The sequence below is a fragment of the Anguilla anguilla genome, chromosome 17 (genome assembly GCF_013347855.1).
Source record: "Anguilla anguilla isolate fAngAng1 chromosome 17, fAngAng1.pri, whole genome shotgun sequence".
Taxonomy (NCBI): Eukaryota; Metazoa; Chordata; class Actinopteri; order Anguilliformes; family Anguillidae; genus Anguilla; species Anguilla anguilla.
In genome coordinates, this window is record NC_049217.1 from 12,933,245 (window position 1) to 12,953,656 (window position 20,412).

A 20,412-nucleotide genomic window follows, 5' to 3' on the forward strand; every position below is an offset into this window, starting at 1 on the left:
AATCGCTTAGTTAACAAAATGATGACTAAAACAGGCTAGAAAAATACATTTTACTATGACATTTTGTTTTTATAGTGCATGAACCATACCTCAGTTAACCAGTTAGACTAATCACAATATAAACCTACACATAGGAATTTAGACATGCATTCCAAGCTATAGCAAAACAAACACTGAGACTAAGAAATGGAATGAACACACAATAGTGTCCAAAAAAAGCATGTTTGCATTGATGAAGTTTGAACACTTATTCACGCAGAGCATGGTATGTGTCAGACCTACTGAACAATGCATTTAATGCAGTCTGTTACCAGTTTTACCCTGTCTAAGCCTTGTTAAATATAAAACGAACATGCTGCAATTACACCCATGGGAACAGGTTTTTTGGAAGTATAACTAAGCTTTCACAGATTGGATTTTTAAAGAAAAGAGTGAGCAGGACACAGAAATATTAAATGCCAGTCACAGCTTTCATCACGCGTCCCTCTGTAAGCCGATGAACCCCGTGGCTACTTTAAAACTATACACGGGTAAGACCATCAGGCAGCCAGTGCAGTGTATTTACGGAAATAGGCCAGTTCACAGAAGAATACTTCCACTGAGCTGAATTGGGTCCTCCTGGCTCAGGGTTCTGGAGGCCAGAAGTCAGGACCCCCATCTGTCAGCTTCTACACGGTTTCTCCCCCACCGCAACGGAAGCTTGACTCGCCCACGCCCTTCCAGGGGAACCATATTTTGCAGGAACTTCAGTAAATCATCGCCCCGGGGCCACGGTGGTCGTCTCCCCTGTCGTAGGTCATGGCTGCGGTGGGTCTCCCTGGTCCTGCGGTGCGGTGCGGTTAGTCTCCCTTACCGTGCGTGGCGGCCGCGGTCTGGTTGGCCAGGGCCTCCTGCAGCAGGGCGTGGTGCACGCTCGCGGGGAGGTAGAGGAAGGCGTACAGCAGGCCCAGCAGCAGCAGCGCGATGAAGAGCGGCAGACCCCAGTCCGTGGTCATGATGGGCTCATGGCACTGCGCATGCAGGAAGGACTGGGGCATACTGGGGGCCGAGGATTGGGCGGGGGGTCCCGGGGCCGCCATTTCCTCCCCCCAAACGGCCGCGCAGCCTGAGCCCCGAGTTGCTGCTGCCGCGGTCGCTCCGGTTCTGCCTCGGCACCGCTGCCCGACGGTCGCCTCGTAGCCTGCGCCTAGCACGGGTAAAACCCCTCCATTTCACACATCAGCGCTAGAAACATAATCCCCCTCGGCGCTAAGCCTTCTCAGACTGCGGTGGCAAAGTCGCAGGTAAAATGAGGCTGTTTTCCAGGTCACCCATCTGCTTATAAAAAAACCCACGGCTCCAGTCAAATCAAAACAATTGATATTTCAAGAGGTGCTAGTTAGCGCTGTAGAAATCCTCTCACCCCCTTAAATAGTAAATTGTGATGGTTATATAACATGGCTGGCAGAATTCCCGGCAATGTTACCTCACTCATATACAAAACAGCGCTGCTCGAGTTTAAATAATCCGCTCCTTATCAACTCGAGTGGTCAAACACTGTCTGTTTACACACAGATGTCGCAGCAGCTTGATTCTAATTAAAACTATGGCTTTCATTCCAAAACCTGCATTATATTGCTGCTTTTTACAGGGGATTCAATATCATTATTCTTATTATAATTATTCTCCAGATATTTATTATTATTATTATTATTATTATTATTATTATTCTCCAGATATTTATTATTATTATTATTATTATTATTATTATACTGATACAGACACTAGAAGGCTGCAGGCACACACGCATGTGCCAGCAGCTTGCTGGACACACACTAGTTTTATCCACCCACACACACACAGAGGCCAAAGTCACACCCCCTCTGTCGGATTGGAGCCAATAACACATCTTCTCTCAGCCACATGGTATCACAGTATCAATCAGGGCACGAAATGGGGGGCATCTATCTGGAATTGAGCTCAGACAAGGACACATCACACAGAAGAGAACTGTCCTATGGCACTGTAGGCTCCTATACATGCGACATTTAACAGCTGATAAAAACCCTGTCATCAGCACAATGGCCCTCATATAACCCTGTCCTCTCTGAAACATGGTCCTCTCAGTAACACAGTCCGCTCAGTAACACAGTCCGCTCAGTAACACAGTCTGCTCAGTAACACAGTCCTCTCAGTAACACAGTCCGTTCAGTAACACAGTCCTCTCTGTATTGAAATACTCTGCATAATGCGGTCCTGAGGCCTCTCTGCACCCTGCGGTGTACGGTCAGACCGGAAGGGAAGTGCACGGTGAGTGAGTCTGATATGTGTGTCAGTGGGCAGACACTACTGGGGTTTCTTTGTTCTGCAGGCACTGGAAGAGAGGCAGCCATGCAGTGTAATCACTCAGGGCTTCATAAGCGCTGTGTGAGTGGGAGGGGGGTAGGGAGGGGGGGGGGTGATGGTGATTGATTTTACGTACTTCCATGAGCCTGCTGTAATCTGCCACTGGAAGGCGGCTCATCCTGGTCCTGTAATCCTACTCTTCCTCACATATCCAGCTCCACAAGCCAGCTGATAAATCCAACCTAACCTCCATCAATAAGATCAAACCCCTGGAACGCGTCTGGTGTGATGGCTGGGCAGATCAGCCCTGTAAAGGATTTTTTGTAAACCATAACCAGAAGGCTGTCGGCTCTGATCCCCAGCGGGACGCTTCAGAACCCCAAGTGCATTGCTTCAGTACCCAAACGCTTTGGGACTCAGGCTTCAGGACCGAAGTTCTTTCAGACTCCTGTGCTCCTGTCCGGCCTGGGCTTTCAATAGCATTTTCAAAAAGGAAAAAAAGCTGAAAAGCCTGCAGGAAATTGAACAATGCTGCGACACAGAAATCAGCAATTTGTGCTTTATATATAGATTTAAGGAGAGCGGGCAGGCAGCCATCATAAAGAGTGTACTGGAGCATTACGGTTAGCGATAAATAGCAATCGCAGCAATATGCCAGGGGCTCTTACCGCTAATTTAACTGTACAATGGAGGAAGGGCTCTATATTAGGAAGTGCGTCACTTAAAAGGGCATAACTAGGGGGCTTTGATTGCACCCTCCATGGAAATTATTGATCGACCGCAGAAAGGTCGATGTAGCCCTGCAACGACCTTGTGAATGACACGGATGAGGGCACTCCGCACATCCCACAGATGTGAACGCTGGGGGACGATAGAGCCGTCACTTTAAATGGGAGTAACGTTTGGTGCTATAAACTCCCAGTCAGGCCGAAAGGGACTCAATCCCTCACCCCTGCACTGCCTTAAAGGTGTTGATAGTACAGCGCTGTGAAAAAGTATTTGCCCCCTTCCTGATTTCTTCTATTATTGTGATATTAATGACATATTGTCATTGTCATACAAAAATGTGCTTTATAAATAAATGTATTATTATATCATATTTGTCACACTGAATGGTTTCAGGTCTTCAGACAAAATGTAATATTAGACAAAGGAAACCTGAGCAAACACAAAACATATTTTCTAAATTATTATTTGTTTATTTAATTAGTTATTTTAATAATTATTAAATAGTTAAACACCCATATCACTCATGTGAAAGAGTAATTGTGCTCTGAAACTTCATTGGACCACCTTTAGCAGCAATAACAGCAACCAAACGCTTCCTATAATTTGATATCAGTCATTCACATCATTACAGTGAAATGCCGCAAATAAATTAAATAATAATGAATAAATTAAATAATAATTTTAAAAATGTGTTTTGTATTCAAAACTCTCAGAAGCACATAAAACTGGTTTTACCATTTGTCTATTGAACTGAAAAACCAAGTGCTCAAAAAATCAGACTCTAAATAATGCAAAGTGCTCTAGAGGAAAAAGATAACTATTCAATAAGGAAAAAAAGCAGAGCACAGCTAGCTTCAGGCACACTTGCACAGAGCAGGAGAGTGAGCAATATGGAACAAGCATATCAAAGAGTATTATAGAATGGGCATATCAAAGATACAATACAAATAAAAAGACGCTGACCGGTTTTGACTTCACTGGGTGTTCATCACAGAGTGTTCTCCTGCTCTGCGCTAATGTGCCTGAAGCTAGCCGTGTTTGGCTTTTTCCTCATTGAATATTGAGGGAAAATCTTACAGTTCTTACAGTTTCTCATCTTACAGTTTGTCCTTGCTCACACAATATTTTTCAGTGAAGGGATTTAAAGAGGATGTGTTACGCTTGGTAATATAACTTAATTTAAGGTTCATTTGCTTTTTATGTTTTTTCCTTAGATGGCTCTGCATTCAAATCTGAAATTGACTTATATTTGCTGGAAAAAATAAAATTACAATTTTGTTTGGTCATACTCATTTGAGTATCCCAGGGCAATAAAAAAGGTCCCTCCTTGAGTTCACTGCTTTGTTTTTTTTTTCATCAGAATTCATCGCTGAGCTCATTGAAATTCAGCGCTCTAGTAATAGTAATAGCTTGAGAAACTGTGGTCGACCATCCTTGTGATGTCACAACCTAGGCTATTCAAAGATGGCCATAGTTTAGTTGTAGTAGTTGCAAAAAAGCAAACCTTTGTTCATTTTTCCAGCAAGTATGGTTCAAATAAACCAGAGTCATATTACCAAGTACTTCCCATACCCTTTAAGGGATAATCAAAAGCAAACAGTAGCTCTTGAATGAATGGATTTTGCAAGGACAAACTGCAATGACTCTGGCCTGAACTTCCACTGTAATTCATTAGGGCAACGTGTGCTGCTGTACGTGTTAGAGTTGCAAACTCCAGACACACTGGTAATACCTGTTGGAACATGTACCTGAGCTTATTCTGCACTTGGACACAGGAGGGTGCTAATTCGCTCTGAGTCAGGGGATTGGCCTCTCCAATTTCAGTGCTCTTAGCAGGAGTGTTGCTAGACCAATTATCTACCCTCAGGGGCATGGCGGCCTGAAAATCGTCCTGTAGAGAAGACTGAGAGTGGGGCAGGGAGCGGCACAGCTGAGATGTAAAAGGGGCGGCTGTGGCATGACCGCCAATCAGTGATCTGCTCAGGTTCAAACAGCAGTGGAGTGGAAGGCTCATAGAGCATATAAGAGAGTTCAATTGGACGGCCCCACCCACAGGATGTGGTTCTTCTCAGTGAATTGTCAGAAGCCAGAACTGTACTACTTCCACACTATGCACATTTACACTACGCTATGCTTCCATGTGTACTCATGAGTACGTCCTCCTAAGACTGTTAGTGCCAACTGCTTAAATTTTGAACACGCTTTCACATCATTACTTTTGTCCTAAAGTTATTCTGAATGCATTCATTGAGCTTCCATTACATTACATTACATTCATTTGGCAGACGCTTTTATCCAAAGCGACGTACAAAAGAAAGTGCATTTCATGGTCGTATACAACTGCTGAACACGGGTTCAGTAAGGTACAGACATAGAATAACATTCTAAAAAGAATATACAATAATTATGTGATTACTGTGTTCTGCTCTATGCCTGAATTGGAATAAATAATGCTGAAATGCAAATACTTCTGGGAATCAAAGACATGTATAAATTGTGTCAAGCACACAAGAACACATGGGGAATTTCACTGCATGCTCATGCTCATGCGTTTGAGTTATGGGACAGCCCTTGATATATCATCCTTAAAAAATGAGTGGCCAGCAAGATCACTCATTACTGCAAACTTCAGGCCTCTGACTATCCCCTCCAGTGAAGTTCCTTCACCTAATCATGATGACAGTCTGTCTGTGGTCAGGCTAGCAGAATCATTCAGACGCAGCCTGAAGGCCCATATTCTGGCTCCCTTCCCATCCTCGCCCTCTAGCACGCCTGTCTTTTGTATGAATTTGGGTTATGAAGGAATTTGTGGTTTTTCTTTTTTTTAGGGCTTGTTGTTACACCCCTGGGGTATTATTGTGCAGTGGGCAGGGCCAAAGATTGCTGTTCAGCTGACTTCCCTCATTGAGTCAAACAAAGATCAGCTGTGCGGCAGGATATTTTTAAAAAAACCTCAAGTTACCCGTGCAGAGACAGCACAGAGGGAAAAAAGACAGTGACAGCAGAGAGAAGATGCACAGAGGTTTCCTTGTAGCAAACGCAAGACCGGCATTTTTACTTATTTTCCAGTTTTCTTCTTGGTTGTTGTTTGTCTTCTGCAATGTTTCTAATTCAGTTGTCCTTTCTTTTTGGGATTTGTTATTTATGTTTTGGGACAGAGTGGATATTCGCACAACCTAAATCAGCAAAGAAACTTATGTGAGGTAGATCATGGACATCTAAGTTGGTAAGTCTTCTTTAATGGAAGACATCATGCTGTAGTCTTCTATACCTGCCCTGCCCCCATTTCATTTGTGTGTATTGTGCTGGCATGTTGGATTTTTGTATTAAATATCACTTTTTAAAAATACTAGTGATTTTGGGGTTTGGTTGTGACCCTTGTTATAAATGGTATTTGTATGCACTGAGGATTTGTATTTCATTCTTAAATTATATTACCATATTATATTACCATATAAATGCATTAGAGCCGGCATAAGATTTAATTTTCATGGAAACCCATCAACTGACTCCTTGCTCTCTCAGTCTCTGAACATGGACCTCCACACCAGTAATCAGCGATGCATGAACACAGCTCCACCTGCAGGTCACTACATACTTGCAGAGGAGGGACGTTTAATCAAAGGCCATGTCCCAATCAGCTCACTTGCCTACTATTGAGTATGTAAATTGTACAACTTGGATGCAACTTGTATACTCAATAGTAGGCAAGTATGTTGATTCTGTCTTGGGACAGAAGGAAGCAAAGGATCTTCGAAGGCCAGAAGATAGTAACAGCCACTTTAAAGGGCATTTAATTCCAAAGTGAACAAAAGATGATACATTCAATTGACCTTTGAAATTGGTTTTTGGTAGTGAACAACAAAATAATACTTTCCAGGAAGTGCTTTGAATTAAACAATAATAATAATAATAATTAATGTTTTAGTGTGCAATGAAAGACATTGCGGATTCATAAGTTTCTGGTAACCTGCTGACTTTATAATTGCTGGTATGGGCTTTTAGCAAGGTTGCTGTGTAAAACAAAAAAAATATGCTTCAAGCACAGTAAAGTTATGCCTCCACCTAAAGACATAATTCATTATGCGTTAGGGCACTTCACTTTTTTTGTGAAGCCTTCCCAGAACCGAGATGGAAAATGTCCCATCTCACAGGTATAAGGTCAAGTAGCTCTTTTCTGCGAAATGAGACACTGATATTTGATCCGGGTATTATCTAACGTCATATGCACCACTGTACACTAAACATAAACAGAAACGTAAATCAACAGACAAATAGTTCATAAAATGAGGTGAATGAACAAATATACTCAAAAATCTATTTTATTTATAACTACACGCAACAAACGTACTATCTATAATGCACGTTTCTTCAGCTTCCATAGTAAATAATTTCACATTTCGCGCGAAAACAATGCTAGTCATTGATATCCGGGTCAGTCATATCAAGATTTTTTTTACCCGATTTTTCAGTCCTCCGATTGGTAGATGTAAGTCGTACCTTTGTCGTGATTGGTGGTTTCCCTTAATATGGCATGACAGTTCCTGTTACGTGTGCCATGGCTATGTTTGTACACTAACACAATGTGCTCAGACACGGGGACTGCAATGAAATAAACCTCAGGAGCCTTTTAATAAACAAAACGGTAAAACAAGTATGTTTGACTGTTGCTGTGTAAATTATACCATGTTTAATAATGTTATATTAGCAAGCATTTTCAGATTGATAACGTTAATCACTCTAGGGATAGCGTAGTTTAAGTTGTTCGTACATATAGCAGGCATGCTAACGAACTAACTAGCAAACCGAACATGTTGACCAGTTAGCTATCTAGTGTGAATAAAGATAGCGACGGAGTTCACAAGTATGATGTAAATACTCAGTAAAACTATAAATTGCGTGTTATAGCTCGTGATGGAGGTGGGGCAGAGCAGAGGCGATGCTCGCCTGTGTATTTGTAGGCGTTGACAGTTGTCTTCCAGGCTAGTAGCTAACTGCGCACCATATATTTAAATCGATGATGAATAATGTATTGTGGTGGCTAGAGCCATAATGTTGGTAGACACGATTCCGTTTAATTGCGATTGGTAGACTTTTCTGTCTGGCTGCTGTTGCTTCAGGGATGCATTTGTGTGTAGGACGTTATGTTATGTGTACAAGGTTAACGTTAGCTACCACCCTGACTGATGGGATTTGGTTGTTTCTTCTTGCCGCTTCCACCCAAAGGCAGTAGTAACTTTACTTTGAGGGAGGAAAAGTTATTGTTGGGGAAATGCGGTTATTAAGAACAGTAAATGCATTACTGAGATGTCTTTGACGATTGCCAGTTCTTAATAAACGTGTTTGGGATAAGCATGACGTACGTAACCACATCCAGAGGGAACGTGCTGACTCCCCTTTCCGCACTGGTCCTCGCCAGGTCAGCGCGAGCATGGAGCCAGCCAGCCTGGAGAACCTGCGCGTGCTGTATCACAGTCCTGACTTCATTGTGGTCAACAAGCACTGGGACATCCGTATCGACAGCAAGATGTGGTACGAGAAGCAGACCGTGCAGAGCCAGCTGCGACACCGCTTCCCTGAGCTGGCCGACCCTGGTACATACTACGGATTCAGGTCTCTGCCCGATTTTACGAAGGCTCATTATTTGTCTTTGACTTTGGCACTGTATGTTTAGATGTAACGTTATCCTCACATGTAAGGCTGAAGATCTCACCTGAAAATCGAGACTTGTTTACATGGTCCTTCACCACAGACTGGGAATTGTAACTCGTGGAAACCTCCCATAAATTATATCCCAGAGGGTGGAGCCAAGGTTATTATCAACAAAATATATTTTTTATTTGTTACAAAATTTATTGGATGGGCTCTCCAAATGTATATATTTTTTTCCTGGGCCTGAAAATTTGTAGCTAAGGCTCTGGGTGCCTTGAATTTATCACAAATTTTTTGCAGGATGTGTTTTAAATTCTTATTATCTGTAGAAATAAAGGAGAGCAGTTTGTCTTCAATCTGCAAGTGTAATGAGACCACAGTGACACACTGTAAGAATAAAACAATAAGAATATTCAAAATGTGTATCAAAATGCATTTGAATGAACACTGAAGTAGTAAGGGAGCACAGGTATTGCCTGAACAGCTGTTGGGAGCATTGGTTCACATGAGCTTAACTATGCACCAGTGCATACACATAAATGCCCACAGACTCTGGTTCACTCCACAGTAAAGGGTGTTAGCTGTGCAGGGCAGTGTGAGACCACAACATGTCACCGTAAGGGAAGGTGGCTGTATTCTGCACCATTAGAAGTCATGTGATGCCTCTGTGCCACCTTGCTACCACAACCACACCAGCTAGCCTGTTTCTCTCCTGCCACACTGTCCACATGAACATAGTACTCTGGGTCATCTGTGTGTGAGATTCTGAGGTCACGGTGTGCGTGTGTGTCTTTCTGTGTGTGTGTGTGTGCGTGCGTGCGTGCGTGCGTGCGTGTGTGTGTGAACGTAACAGGTTTTGTCACCAGCTGGATTTCTCCACCAGTGGAGCGCTGTGTGTGGCCCTGAACAAGGCTGCTGCTGGGAAGGCGTACCGCTGCTTCAAGGAACGCCTGGTGACCAAGGCCTACCTCGCTCTGGTACAGCTTTACACTGACATGCAGGGCCCATTTCACCCTGTTACAGCTTTACCCTCACCCTGCTACAGCCATGCACTGACACACAAGGCCTACCTTGCACTGGGACAGCCTTAAAATTGCTCTGGGTCAGCCTTACTGACACAGGAGCTGAATAGCCAGATACAATTACAGCTATATATTTAGAATCATATTATATGAATCATCTCTGTCTCGTCCTCTCTCTCTTTCTGTCTCTCCCCCCTCCCCCTCACTGTCTCTATCTCTCTCTCTCTCCTTCTCTCTCTCTGTTTCTCTCTACCCCCGCCCCCCCCCCCCCCCTCGCTCAGGTCAGAGGGTTGGTGGACTGTGGCAGGATGACTCTGGATTTCTCCATTGGTAAAAACACCTCAGAGGGGAAGACCCACATGATGTGCATAGCAGGAGCGGAGGGTCAGATTTCAGATTTCTCTTAGCAAGTAATTTTTACCCACATATCCTCTGAGCCACGAGGCAGGCGATGCAAGGCCTAATCTGATGCATAACCCCCCCCCCCCAGGCTGTGAGAACCCCAAGCCGTGCCAGACGGAGCTTCAGGTGCTGGAGTATGGCTCGTACAGTGGAGACCCGGTCACCAAAGTCCTGCTGCAGCCTCTCACTGGTACAGTCTCTAACACAGCCTTTAACCAATACCAACACAGCCTCCAACTGCCACCAGCACAGTCTCTAACACAGCCTTTAACCACTACCAACACAGTCTCTAACACAGCCTTTAACCACAACCAACACCGCCTCCATAAGCCACCAACACAGTCTAACACAGCCTTTAACCGCTATGAACATGACTGGTCATTTATGAAAAACCTTTATTTCCTGTAGAATAAACTTTATATCTACATTACAGTCCCTTGGCTGACACTCTAATCTAGAGTATCATACTGAAATTGAGAAGATCAGTGTTGCTCTCAGTAATAGATAAATGCAGTATCACTAAATGCTCTGAGAGTCTTAAACCAAGAATCCGCTCCCTTGCATTGTATTCACATTTATCTGACATCTTTACCCAGAGTGACTGTACACAGATTGCATTTTTACATACAGTCTATTCAGCCAGCATTTAGTGATGCGTTCAGGTTAAGTACCTCACCCATGGGTACAGTGGCTGAGCCCCAGCTGGGACGTCCCCAGCCTCTGGGTTACTAGCCCAGGTTTCTAGCCATTGTACCGCACGGCTGTCCTAAAAGCATAGGCGTAGATTTCGGGGGGGAATAAAAAATTCACCAGAATGCAGGAAATTAAGTGTTTGATGCTCAAAATTTCCTGGGGGAGGACCCCCAGACCACACACTTAATGTGTCCCCCCCAATGTTCAAACAAAACCTACGCCACTGCCTAAAACACTGCCATTTTTGGCACAACAAATCTTACACAGTTCAGTTTTAGTTTTGTTTGTTTTGTTTAGCTTGTTTAGGCTGGAGCAATTCAAGTCTTTGTTCAAGGGTACCATGACAGTATCTCAAACCCATAACTTCATCGTTACAAGACTAGCTTCTTGACCATTATGCTACACTTCACTGTGTGACTGCTGCTCATTCATATATGAAGTTTGTTTAATTAGCAGTCCAGTTGCATGGTTCACTGTTATTTTCTAACCTTCTCAGTTGGTTCACTCAGACTACAGCTTGAAACCATTATGCTGCACTGATTAAAAAATGTTATGCTGCTGTGATGTGCCATTCACAATGTGAACCTATCAAGACCACAGCTTGAGACCTGCTGATCTGCAGCAGGGTAGAGCAGAGAGATGAAAGTGCAGTGTAATGAGAAATGAGTGGGGAGGCCAGAAGAAGCAGTTTATTCTGCCCTCTGCTGTCCAGCTTGTAAAAGTGCAACTCAGTGGGCTAAATGCTCAGAACAGACTAGGTTGCACACAGTACATGTTGATTTGATCATTCTTGTCCCTGTTTTATAATCGTACTCAGTAAGTGTGCTGGTGCGTGTTCATGTGCATCTCCTACCAGGCCGGACACACCAGCTCAGAGTGCACTGCAGCGCAATCGGTCACCCCATCGTGGGCGACTTCACGTACAGCCTGCGGACGGACAGCGCCCCCTACCGCATGATGCTGCACGCGTACCTGCTGCGCATCCCGCTGGACCCCGAGCCCGTGGAGGTCACCGCACCGGACCCCTTCCTGCCCTCGCTCGACCCCCACTGGGCCCCTCAGAGCCAGCTCTGCACGTTAGAGGCTGCCCTGCTGGGCCTGCTGCAGCCTGCCGTGGGGGAGGGGGAGGGGCAGAGCCCACGGCATTCTGGGATAGAGAAGAGAAAGAGCCCCCCAGTGGAGACGGAAGAACAGATTGCCCAGTGCCAGCAGTGGCTGTGTGAGTGGGGTATGGACTGAACACACAGACACAGACACACACACACACGTGTGCGCATACACACACATACGCTCATACACAAACTTGCACACAGTGGTAGATTTCCCTTCCTCCTGCAGCTCTAGATCACTGCAGTTATTTCCCATTTCTCCCCCTGTGATGTGAAATGGTGTCTTTGCCTTTTACCCCTCCTGGGGGTGGGGCAGTAGGGTGGAGCTGGGCAGTGCAGTGGTGTTGGGCAGACCAGAGCAGGGCGGAATGGTGTATCAGTGTTTATTCAACCTCCTCAGCACCAGGACATTGCTTTTTAATATTTTAATCAGCCTGACATCAGAAGTTGTTGACTATACTGTACAAAGTACATAACATATGAGGACATGTGAATAAATGGGTCATGTGCAAGCTAATTTACAAAACTATATTTTGAAACACAGTGGCCTGTGTTGACAATTTTATATTTTAGGCTAAAGGAAGACCAGTTATGTTGGCATGTTTGAGTGAAAATGAAAGGTTTCTGCACACAACGCACACGTGCCTGAGGGTGTCATGTGACCTTTTTTATGGGCTGTCTAGGAAAGAGACACTGTACGCATGCCTGGCACCTGTATCCATCATTCTTTGTAAATATGTCTGGTTTTTCAGAAATTTAGAAGACGATGTAATATAAACAATTTTGGAAATAGAGTTTGCAAGCAGCCTTGGAGGCCTCTAATCCCTGTTCAACCCAATAAACATCCCAAAATGATTCAAAACTACATCAGACCTACAACCCGAGTGCGAAGTTTGGAACTTTTATAACCAGCGCTGAGGAAGAAATGGCTGAACACCATGTATTCGCCAACGTGACCCAACACTTTTAATGCCAATACTGGCAATAATAAACAGCTTCCTTTCCTTTGAGCTTGAAAGCCAAGTTAGTGGCAGCTGTTATACTCTAATTAGTATGGTAGTTTACAAAAAGCTTGCAAAAGTTTTAACTTATTGATAGCATGGCAGCAACCAATAGCTAATTGTGAAAAAAACAAATAATAACCAAGCTAACTTGCATGTTAACTAAAGCAGGCATTTAAGTGTTATTAACGACATGGTAATCATGTATTTAGACCATGTCTCAGGCTCTCAATGAAGCTCTGTGGTGTGAGAGCTGGTAATCGTTCAGTTTGTCATTATTAAGTACTGTTAAATACTGTATCTGTGGGATGACGTTTTTATGTTAGCCAGTCTTGCACAAGTTTCATCAAGCTAGCTGTTGGTTTCAACTTGTTTGTGGGCGTGCTATCTTGGTATTCTAGACAGTTTTTTTTTAAATTGCTGATGGTTTCACTTTCAGAATCTTTTGCTATGCATTATGGGTATAGGTGCCTGAAGAGTCCCCATAGTCTTGTTGGTGGGTTTATTTAAACTTGGGTGCTTTCACTTGGTGCCATGCAGTCACTCCAGAGACTGTCAGAATTGTAGATTGGGGGGTTTTCATTTGGCTGAGGCGCAATTTGAACAAATATAACTTCAACACCACAAAATTTTCAGTGTTAACATAGAGAGCTGAATATCTGGTAAGTACATAGAGTATCTGTGGCCATGTATGGTGCAAGTCTGCTGGCAGCTTTACTTGTCAAACATGCAGCTGGGTGTGCCTTGTTTTGGCAAGCACCACGCTTTGTACACTTTGTAATGGGGCTGATGGGATGGGAGTCCATTGTTCTCTCTGTGGAGTTCTCTGCTCGCAATACTGCTGCTTTGTGAACAAGTCCCAGATAGGTGGTGACTTGTGGTTGCTGTGGGAGGAGCTTGTGTAACCTTGTGATGTCACTGCCTGCGTGGCTTTGACATGTGCTGGAGTTCCTGCTCAATTCTGCCAGCATCTCATGCCTATTCAGACCCCGTATCCTTAAGAAATGTACAGAAAATGGAGTTCTGACTGATTAAACATCATGTTGGGGTTATTTTTTATTTTTTGCACCAATGATTCATTGATATTAATGTCTGGGTGGCCATCCTGTTTGCTAATCAGTCCTGTGATGTCAGCCCATCCACATGACAGATGAGTCATGTGGCACTACGTGGACTGGGTCTGTCAGGCTTGAAGGGGAAAAGGTCACAGTGACACTCAAAGCTAATGTCTTACCAGCATGCAGACGTTTACCTGTCTCCGTCACATATGGGGACATGCAGGAGGCAGAGCTGTGTTTTTCCTAACTCTGTTTCTGTGGAAACCCTCAGTGTAGTTTCGGTGTTAAATGGTATTTGTGTTCTGTTGTACGGTGCAGCTACGTATTGTTATTTGACCTTTTTTATCTTCATTTGTACATGTGATGTGTCTGAATATTGTAATTTATTGCATTTATACATTTAAATCAATTTTAATTTGTAAAGTAAATTAAACCCAATTATAAATACCATTACGTGTGAGCACAACGATCTACAGGTTGTTCAGTTTTAAGTTACGATTCTTCATTGTAGTTTAATGTTCCAAAGTGTTGTGGTGATAGTATATGTGGAGAGCTGTCAGCATCAGTACAGCCACTATTATAACTGTACCTGCTACAGACTCTTCAGAGAATGATCTCTCAGCATATGAATAATGACCAAATAAAAATACAAGAAACAAATAAATGTTTTTTTTTTTTTTTTTTTGCATAATTCAGTAGTTCAGCAAAGAAGGGTTAAGGGTTCTACCATGTATGATAGTGACTCAGTTAAACCAGTCATACTGTTTTACGGTGGAGAACAAGGTTACTTGATTGGTTCAAATAAGACAGCGATTGACTGCTCACGGGAGCCCCCAATTTTACAGGGTTAATGGAGTGTCGGGACAGTGAGGATTGAGTAAAATGTTTATGTTCTGAATCCAGTGGTTTTAATGGCTAACACCCTATAATGTATAATGTTCAGCACTCTGAATACTGAACACAAGTGTATCAACAGTTAAAACTTCTCACTTATCCAATATTTCAAATATATTTGATTTAATATGATTATTATTAGAGATATTAATTATCATTTGCCAAATTTGTGGATAGACAGAGGAACCTCTTGGATCAACCTTTATCAAAATGTATAACTAATAAGCAGATTAAAATTAAGAAGTTTATTAAGTTGCTAAATTCAACATCTAACGACAAATGTACAAACTACCTTTACAAATAATGAATGTCCCAGACACGGACAGGTCACAGTTACAAAAGAAATGAATGAAGAAAAATACCAAACTACAGCTTGTTTCTCCCAAGCGTGTCCGAGGAAAACTAAATTCAAAGTTCAAAAACCAAAAGACAGCCAAATATTCCAAAAAGCCAGGGATGAAAATGCCAGATCCTGCGCACACCAAACACAAAGAAACACCAGGCGCAGATGCAAGGTTCAGATTCCCAAGATGGCTACAGCAGATAAAAAATCATCCCCCAAATGCAACAGATCTTAACTGGATGATATTAAGGACCCAAAAACTGAAGTATGTAACTGAAGTAAGGAAATGTACGCATTTTATGTTGCTTGCGCTGATTGGTTGAGGTGTGGAAGGGTGGAGCTGAGAGAGTGGGGTCAGACGAGGACCGTCTTATCTGAAAGCTGAAACATTCACATAAAAAAGTAAAGTTTACTTCTGCTTCTAACAACAGAGGTGATATCTGCAGACAAAAAAATATTAAATCCAGCCAGAATGAATCACCGCCAAAAGCAACATGATCTTAGTGCATTCTTTAGCCAGGCTGGGTCTTTGACCCCCAATGATCCTGGTGAGCTGTGTCTCATCAGGGGCAGTTTAAATGCTCAGGGAAAGGAGACACCATAACGCCTTTCTATGCCTGCTGAGGGGAGGGGGAGAAAGAGACCCTCAGCGTGACTCTGATTTCCCAAAGACATTCTTTCCCATGCCTGTAGAGGGAGAGAAGGCAGAGACCCCAGACAACATTCCCATGGTCGCACAGAGCACGTTTTCCAGATCAATGATATTGTCTGTTTTTTAAAGCTGATGATCTAGAAATTATATATCCAACAGAAGCCTCGCCCTTCTGTCACGGCCAAACTCATACAGTTAATCTATAGCTTTCTATTTTAATCTCTAATGAACAGGTGATTATTTCGACAATAACACCTGCATCAAGCCAGACATTTAGACTCTCCAAACTGCATAGTCACAATCGCCATTTCTGAAATATCTGCAATACCCCCCCCCCCAACAAAGTCAGTGGGCAAAGAGAGACAAAGCAATGAACAAAACCCCTGAAAGGTGAATCTTCTTAGACATACATGTTTATTCTCACACCTCTGCCTTCATGCAGAAACACATCCCACATCAGGAGGGTTAAGGCACTGACGGGGCTTGGAATTAAACATTTATGAGAAAAGTTGTTGGGTGACGGGGGGCAGTGGTCAAGAGGAATTTGACATTTCAATAACACTACATGCTCTATCTTTAGAAGTAATCCTCCAATAACAGAAACAAGACAACAAACCATGGCAGCCTGTTGGTCAGAAGGGCTTAAAATGTTTTCTGTCAGCAACTGAGATATGTGACTTGATTAATATGATATTAATTATTCAGATCATCTGACTTCTATTAAAACCCTTTCCAACATGTAAAAGAAACCACATTAATTTGAAGTCCTATGTACAATAGACCAGGAGAGTGGGAGCTGGCAATGAGCTAGTTTCTAGAAGCATCCCAAAAGCTTCCCACACATTGCCATTTTACCCACCCTGGCTTAACACTCATTCCTTACCATGCATCCCTGTGGAACACATACATAATCACAGCTGTCAAATATTCACCTTTAGTCTTTTTGTATTAGTATTAGTCTTTGTGGAACTAGTCGGTCAGTGAAGATGGGGTTTGTTGACTTTACCCCAGATTGTCCAATCGGCATGTGACGTTACACATTTTGAATACCGCCTGCAAAAGCACAGACATGCAAAACAGGCCTCTGAAAGTTCACAATTTATTCAACAGTGCTAACAAAAAATTTAGTGCACACAGGGTTTGGGTTCCACCTGACAGAAAAGACACTGTGCTAAAACACAGAGAAATACAACATATCCTATACAAGCATATCAAATACATCTGTAAACAAGCAGAGACAAGTTTTCATCATTTACTGTTTTGAAGAAAGGGCCACTGGGACTACATTATTTTATATATTCCTTTTAAGTGTTGATAAATTATCAAGATGTAAAACAAATCAAAAACAAACCCTATACAAATCAATATAGTTTAAAACATTTTCCATGACTCATTTAAAAACCCCTTTCCTCACTGCAGTCATAAATAGTAAGCGCGGAAGCTGTTGCACTGCGATTTGGCTAAAGTTAGACCTCGTGTATGGGTGTGAAAGTGAGTGCATGCAGCCACTTCCCAACCTGTACAGTATGCCGAAGACCTGCCATAAAACACTGCGGGTCACAGGACCCCCCCTCCTCCCGAGGCCTGGCCTGCTTCCCAGACAGCTGGGCTTGGAGCGGCCGCAGAAGGGCTGGTTTAAAACACAGTCCTGGAGAGGCCGGGTCACTTTGAACCAGAGTTCTCAAACTCCAGTTCTGGTGGGCCATGACCTCTGCTGCGTTTTCGTGAGTTCCTTTCAATCAGAAGCCAATTTAGGCCTTGGAAACAAGGTGCACAGACTCTATAGCCAATCAGAAACGTAAATGAAGCGTTTCAGTGCAGGGACACATCAAAAAGCAGCAGACACAGCGGCCCTCCAGGGTTTGAGCATGAGACCCCCGCTTTGAACGCAGTGAAAGTTAAGGCTCCAGTTTCTTTCCCTTCTGGCCACATGGTGGCGCTGTCAGTTGAAACTTCAAAAAAGTTAAAGAAGAAGGGGAAATACCCTGAACATTCACACATAAAACCGTCATAATTGTACCGCTCTGTACTTCTGTCTGTCGCAATGTCATTATCGTACCGACCCTGAAAATTAGCACAAAATTCAATCTGCCTTCCTCTCTCTGTCCTGTTGGCCCAGATAAAAGCGATCCTTCTCTTATCCGGTCCTGTGCTGCAGACGGTTCATGTTACGTCCCTGCAGTTTGGGGTAGGACACACCCACCTGACGACATCTTTGCTTCCCCGAGCAAAGGCACTGGACACCCCCCTCCTCACCACTGGCAGTAAGCAACAGAGACAGCGGCCATGTGTCAATGGTCACGCTTGCTGTTCTCATTATATCGTCCACGTCTGTGCAAGCAGGAAGTCACAAATCCATCCGAAAATGTACCGTGAAAAAAGCACATTATTCTCAGGAGCAGGCATGCTCTTCTCCTGTGGCAGCCGCACATCAGTGTATTTCAATGTGAACCTGGAAGTATAAATATATCATGATTAGTCACCTCTCTCAGTCTCCTGTGTCACAGACATGACACTGCCATATTTTCCCTGCCACGCCCAAGCCCTTATCCAGGGCCATTCACACAGTTCTTACAGTACTCCCATATATTACATTCAAACAGCTCGACATTTGGGAAGAAATTTGAGCTAAGTGTCTTATTCATGGGTGCAGGAACTGTGCCTTATGTGGGAATCAAACCTGCAGCCTCTAAATAGCATTTACTCCACTCCGTCGTCCCAGCAGCCTATATTACTCAAATACGATGAAGGCAGCCATGGATTACAGAGTTGGTGCAAGAGTGTGATTAAGGCTCAAAGAAGGAGCAGGACACAGAGAATGGTTTGAGAAGTAACATACATGAGACACTAGGTTTAAAAAAAACTGGTTTTAAAGGAATTGCACCAAACACTGCACAACCTTTCCAGAAAACAGCGCTTGAATGTTATAACTAATTATAGCTATGAGTTAGTAAATTATAGATTCCTATAGTTTACAGCATTAGCAAGCATTCGCACTGCAGGCAGATAGCTTGCTAGCTAGTGGTCGTAATAATGTAGCGAGCCAGCTGAATCAGCATGTAAATCATCTTGTGGGCTAACTACCACTAACATTGACAGCATAATGTTAAATATAGGATCCTGTGCATTTGATCCCTTTCGCCCAAATAATATATTATTCGTTTACACTTACCTGTAACCGTACATTGAACATCATTGAGGCGATGAGGTAGAGGTATGGAAATTTGATTCGAAGTCGCCATGCAAGATCAAAAAATATCAACAAAGTCCTCGTTAATCCCTTTGAAAACACTCCATACGTCCTACCAGCGGACCCCGAAAATCGGAACACCAAGTAAGACAAACCCGCCATAAGACGCCGCCTGTCACTTATACTAGTCCAATGTTTTGATTAGTAGTCTGTCTACTTAACTAACTACAGCAATACACGTCTTCTTTGTTTACTCTATCACACTCATCTTTTCATTTGGGGTAAACCAGTCCAACCCGTCCCACTGCACGCAAACATTTGCTTCCCTTTCCAGTCACCACCCCGGACAAATAACGGTGTAACACACTATGCAAGCTGATTTTTTCGTTCCGTTTGCTGAAAAGAGACGGCTTTCTCTTCCTGCTGAAACACATACGTGGCTACTGTTGACAAACTTCAATCAGAACTGACCCGCACCGGTTATATTTTCATTATTAAGAATCTCTTAGTAAAATAACACTCGAAAACAGCAAAAAATAATGTTTATTTATCCACGAAAGCCTCCTGGGAGACATGACTAATCACACGTTTTATTTTCAAACCATGTATGTTTTTTGCTGTAAGTACTTAACACCCAGCCAAAAAATGAAAAAAAAAAAAAAAAAAACGGGATGTAAAACCCTTTGATACTAAAAGATACACTAGACATTCCACTAAGAGATACACTTGACATGATTATGAAGCTCTGGATATGCATATAGTGCATTTTGAACTTCTCTAGAATTGTACTCAGACCCGCTAGATCAAAAGTATCCTTTTCTAAAATATCAGTTAATGCAAAAAACAATTTAACTCAAAAGGATAGCAAAATAATTTACCACTGCAGTGATGAAACTTTCATTGACAAATGGTACACTGCACAGCTTCCTTGAACAGTGTACATTTAATCAGAATTCACCAGTAAAACTCTTTTTTTAAATTCTATGGGGTGCCTGGGACAAAAACGATTAAGCAAATAAATAATATATTGTACTGTTGCTATGGCTTTCTTTAGTATTTTCACTTTCATAAGGTCACACAGTTGCCTGCTTCCTAACCTGGAATCGTGCTTACAAATTGGGAAGCTAACAATAATTAAAATTGTATTTAAGAAGTGCATTAGTTTTTCATTTTCAAAAATTTGATTTAGTTTCTCTCTGCAGTAAAAAATATATATATAAAGCCAATTATACACATTTGAGTTTAAGTAATTGTAAATAATCATAACACACCATCAGCATTACACCAAAGAATTGCATATTGCATATATCAAAGACAATACTACTCAGAAGTAAATATTAGA

The 20,412-nt window shown here is 42.8% G+C and overlaps 2 protein-coding genes across 3 annotated transcripts; one reads left to right on the top strand and one right to left on the bottom strand.

Moving 5' to 3' along the window:
- Positions 1-7,571: 7,571 nt before the first annotated feature.
- On the top strand, positions 7,572-14,655 carry rpusd1 (RNA pseudouridine synthase domain containing 1). 2 transcript variants are annotated; one of them, XM_035398555.1, is made up of 6 exons: positions 7,572-7,699; positions 8,474-8,667; positions 9,560-9,683; positions 10,010-10,112; positions 10,219-10,320; positions 11,680-14,655. In XM_035398555.1, exons 2-6 carry the CDS (start codon positions 8,486-8,488, stop codon positions 12,060-12,062), a joined length of 894 nt encoding a protein of 297 aa, XP_035254446.1. In that variant the 5' UTR covers positions 7,572-7,699; positions 8,474-8,485; the 3' UTR covers positions 12,063-14,655. The 2 variants fall into 2 exon arrangements, with proteins under 2 accessions (XP_035254446.1, XP_035254447.1); XM_035398556.1 differs by having other exon boundaries at positions 7,610-7,708.
- Positions 14,656-16,271: 1,616 nt separating this feature from the next.
- On the bottom strand, positions 16,272-19,437 carry LOC118216929 (small integral membrane protein 10-like protein 2A). The gene is made up of 2 exons (XM_035398557.1): positions 19,053-19,437; positions 16,272-18,332 (listed from the first exon to the last, which is right to left on the bottom strand). Exons 1-2 carry the CDS (start codon positions 19,230-19,232, stop codon positions 18,312-18,314), a joined length of 201 nt encoding a protein of 66 aa, XP_035254448.1. The 5' UTR covers positions 19,233-19,437; the 3' UTR covers positions 16,272-18,311.
- Positions 19,438-20,412: the final 975 nt, after the last annotated feature.

Coding starts and splice junctions, on each gene's coding strand:
- rpusd1 (XM_035398555.1), top strand. CDS start 8,486: ATGGAGCCAGCCAGCCTGGAGAACCTGCGCGTGCTGTATCACAGTCCT. Junction 8,668..9,559: donor GGTACATACTACGGATTCAG/GTCTCTGCCCGA, acceptor TGAACGTAACAG/GTTTTGTCACCAGCTGGATT. Junction 10,321..11,679: donor CCTGCTGCAGCCTCTCACTG/GTACAGTCTCTA, acceptor ATCTCCTACCAG/GCCGGACACACCAGCTCAGA.
- LOC118216929 (XM_035398557.1), bottom strand. CDS start 19,232: ATGGCGGGTTTGTCTTACTTGGTGTTCCGATTTTCGGGGTCCGCTGGT. Junction 18,333..19,052: donor TGTTCAATGTACGGTTACAG/GTAAGTGTAAAC, acceptor TTATACTTCCAG/GTTCACATTGAAATACACTG.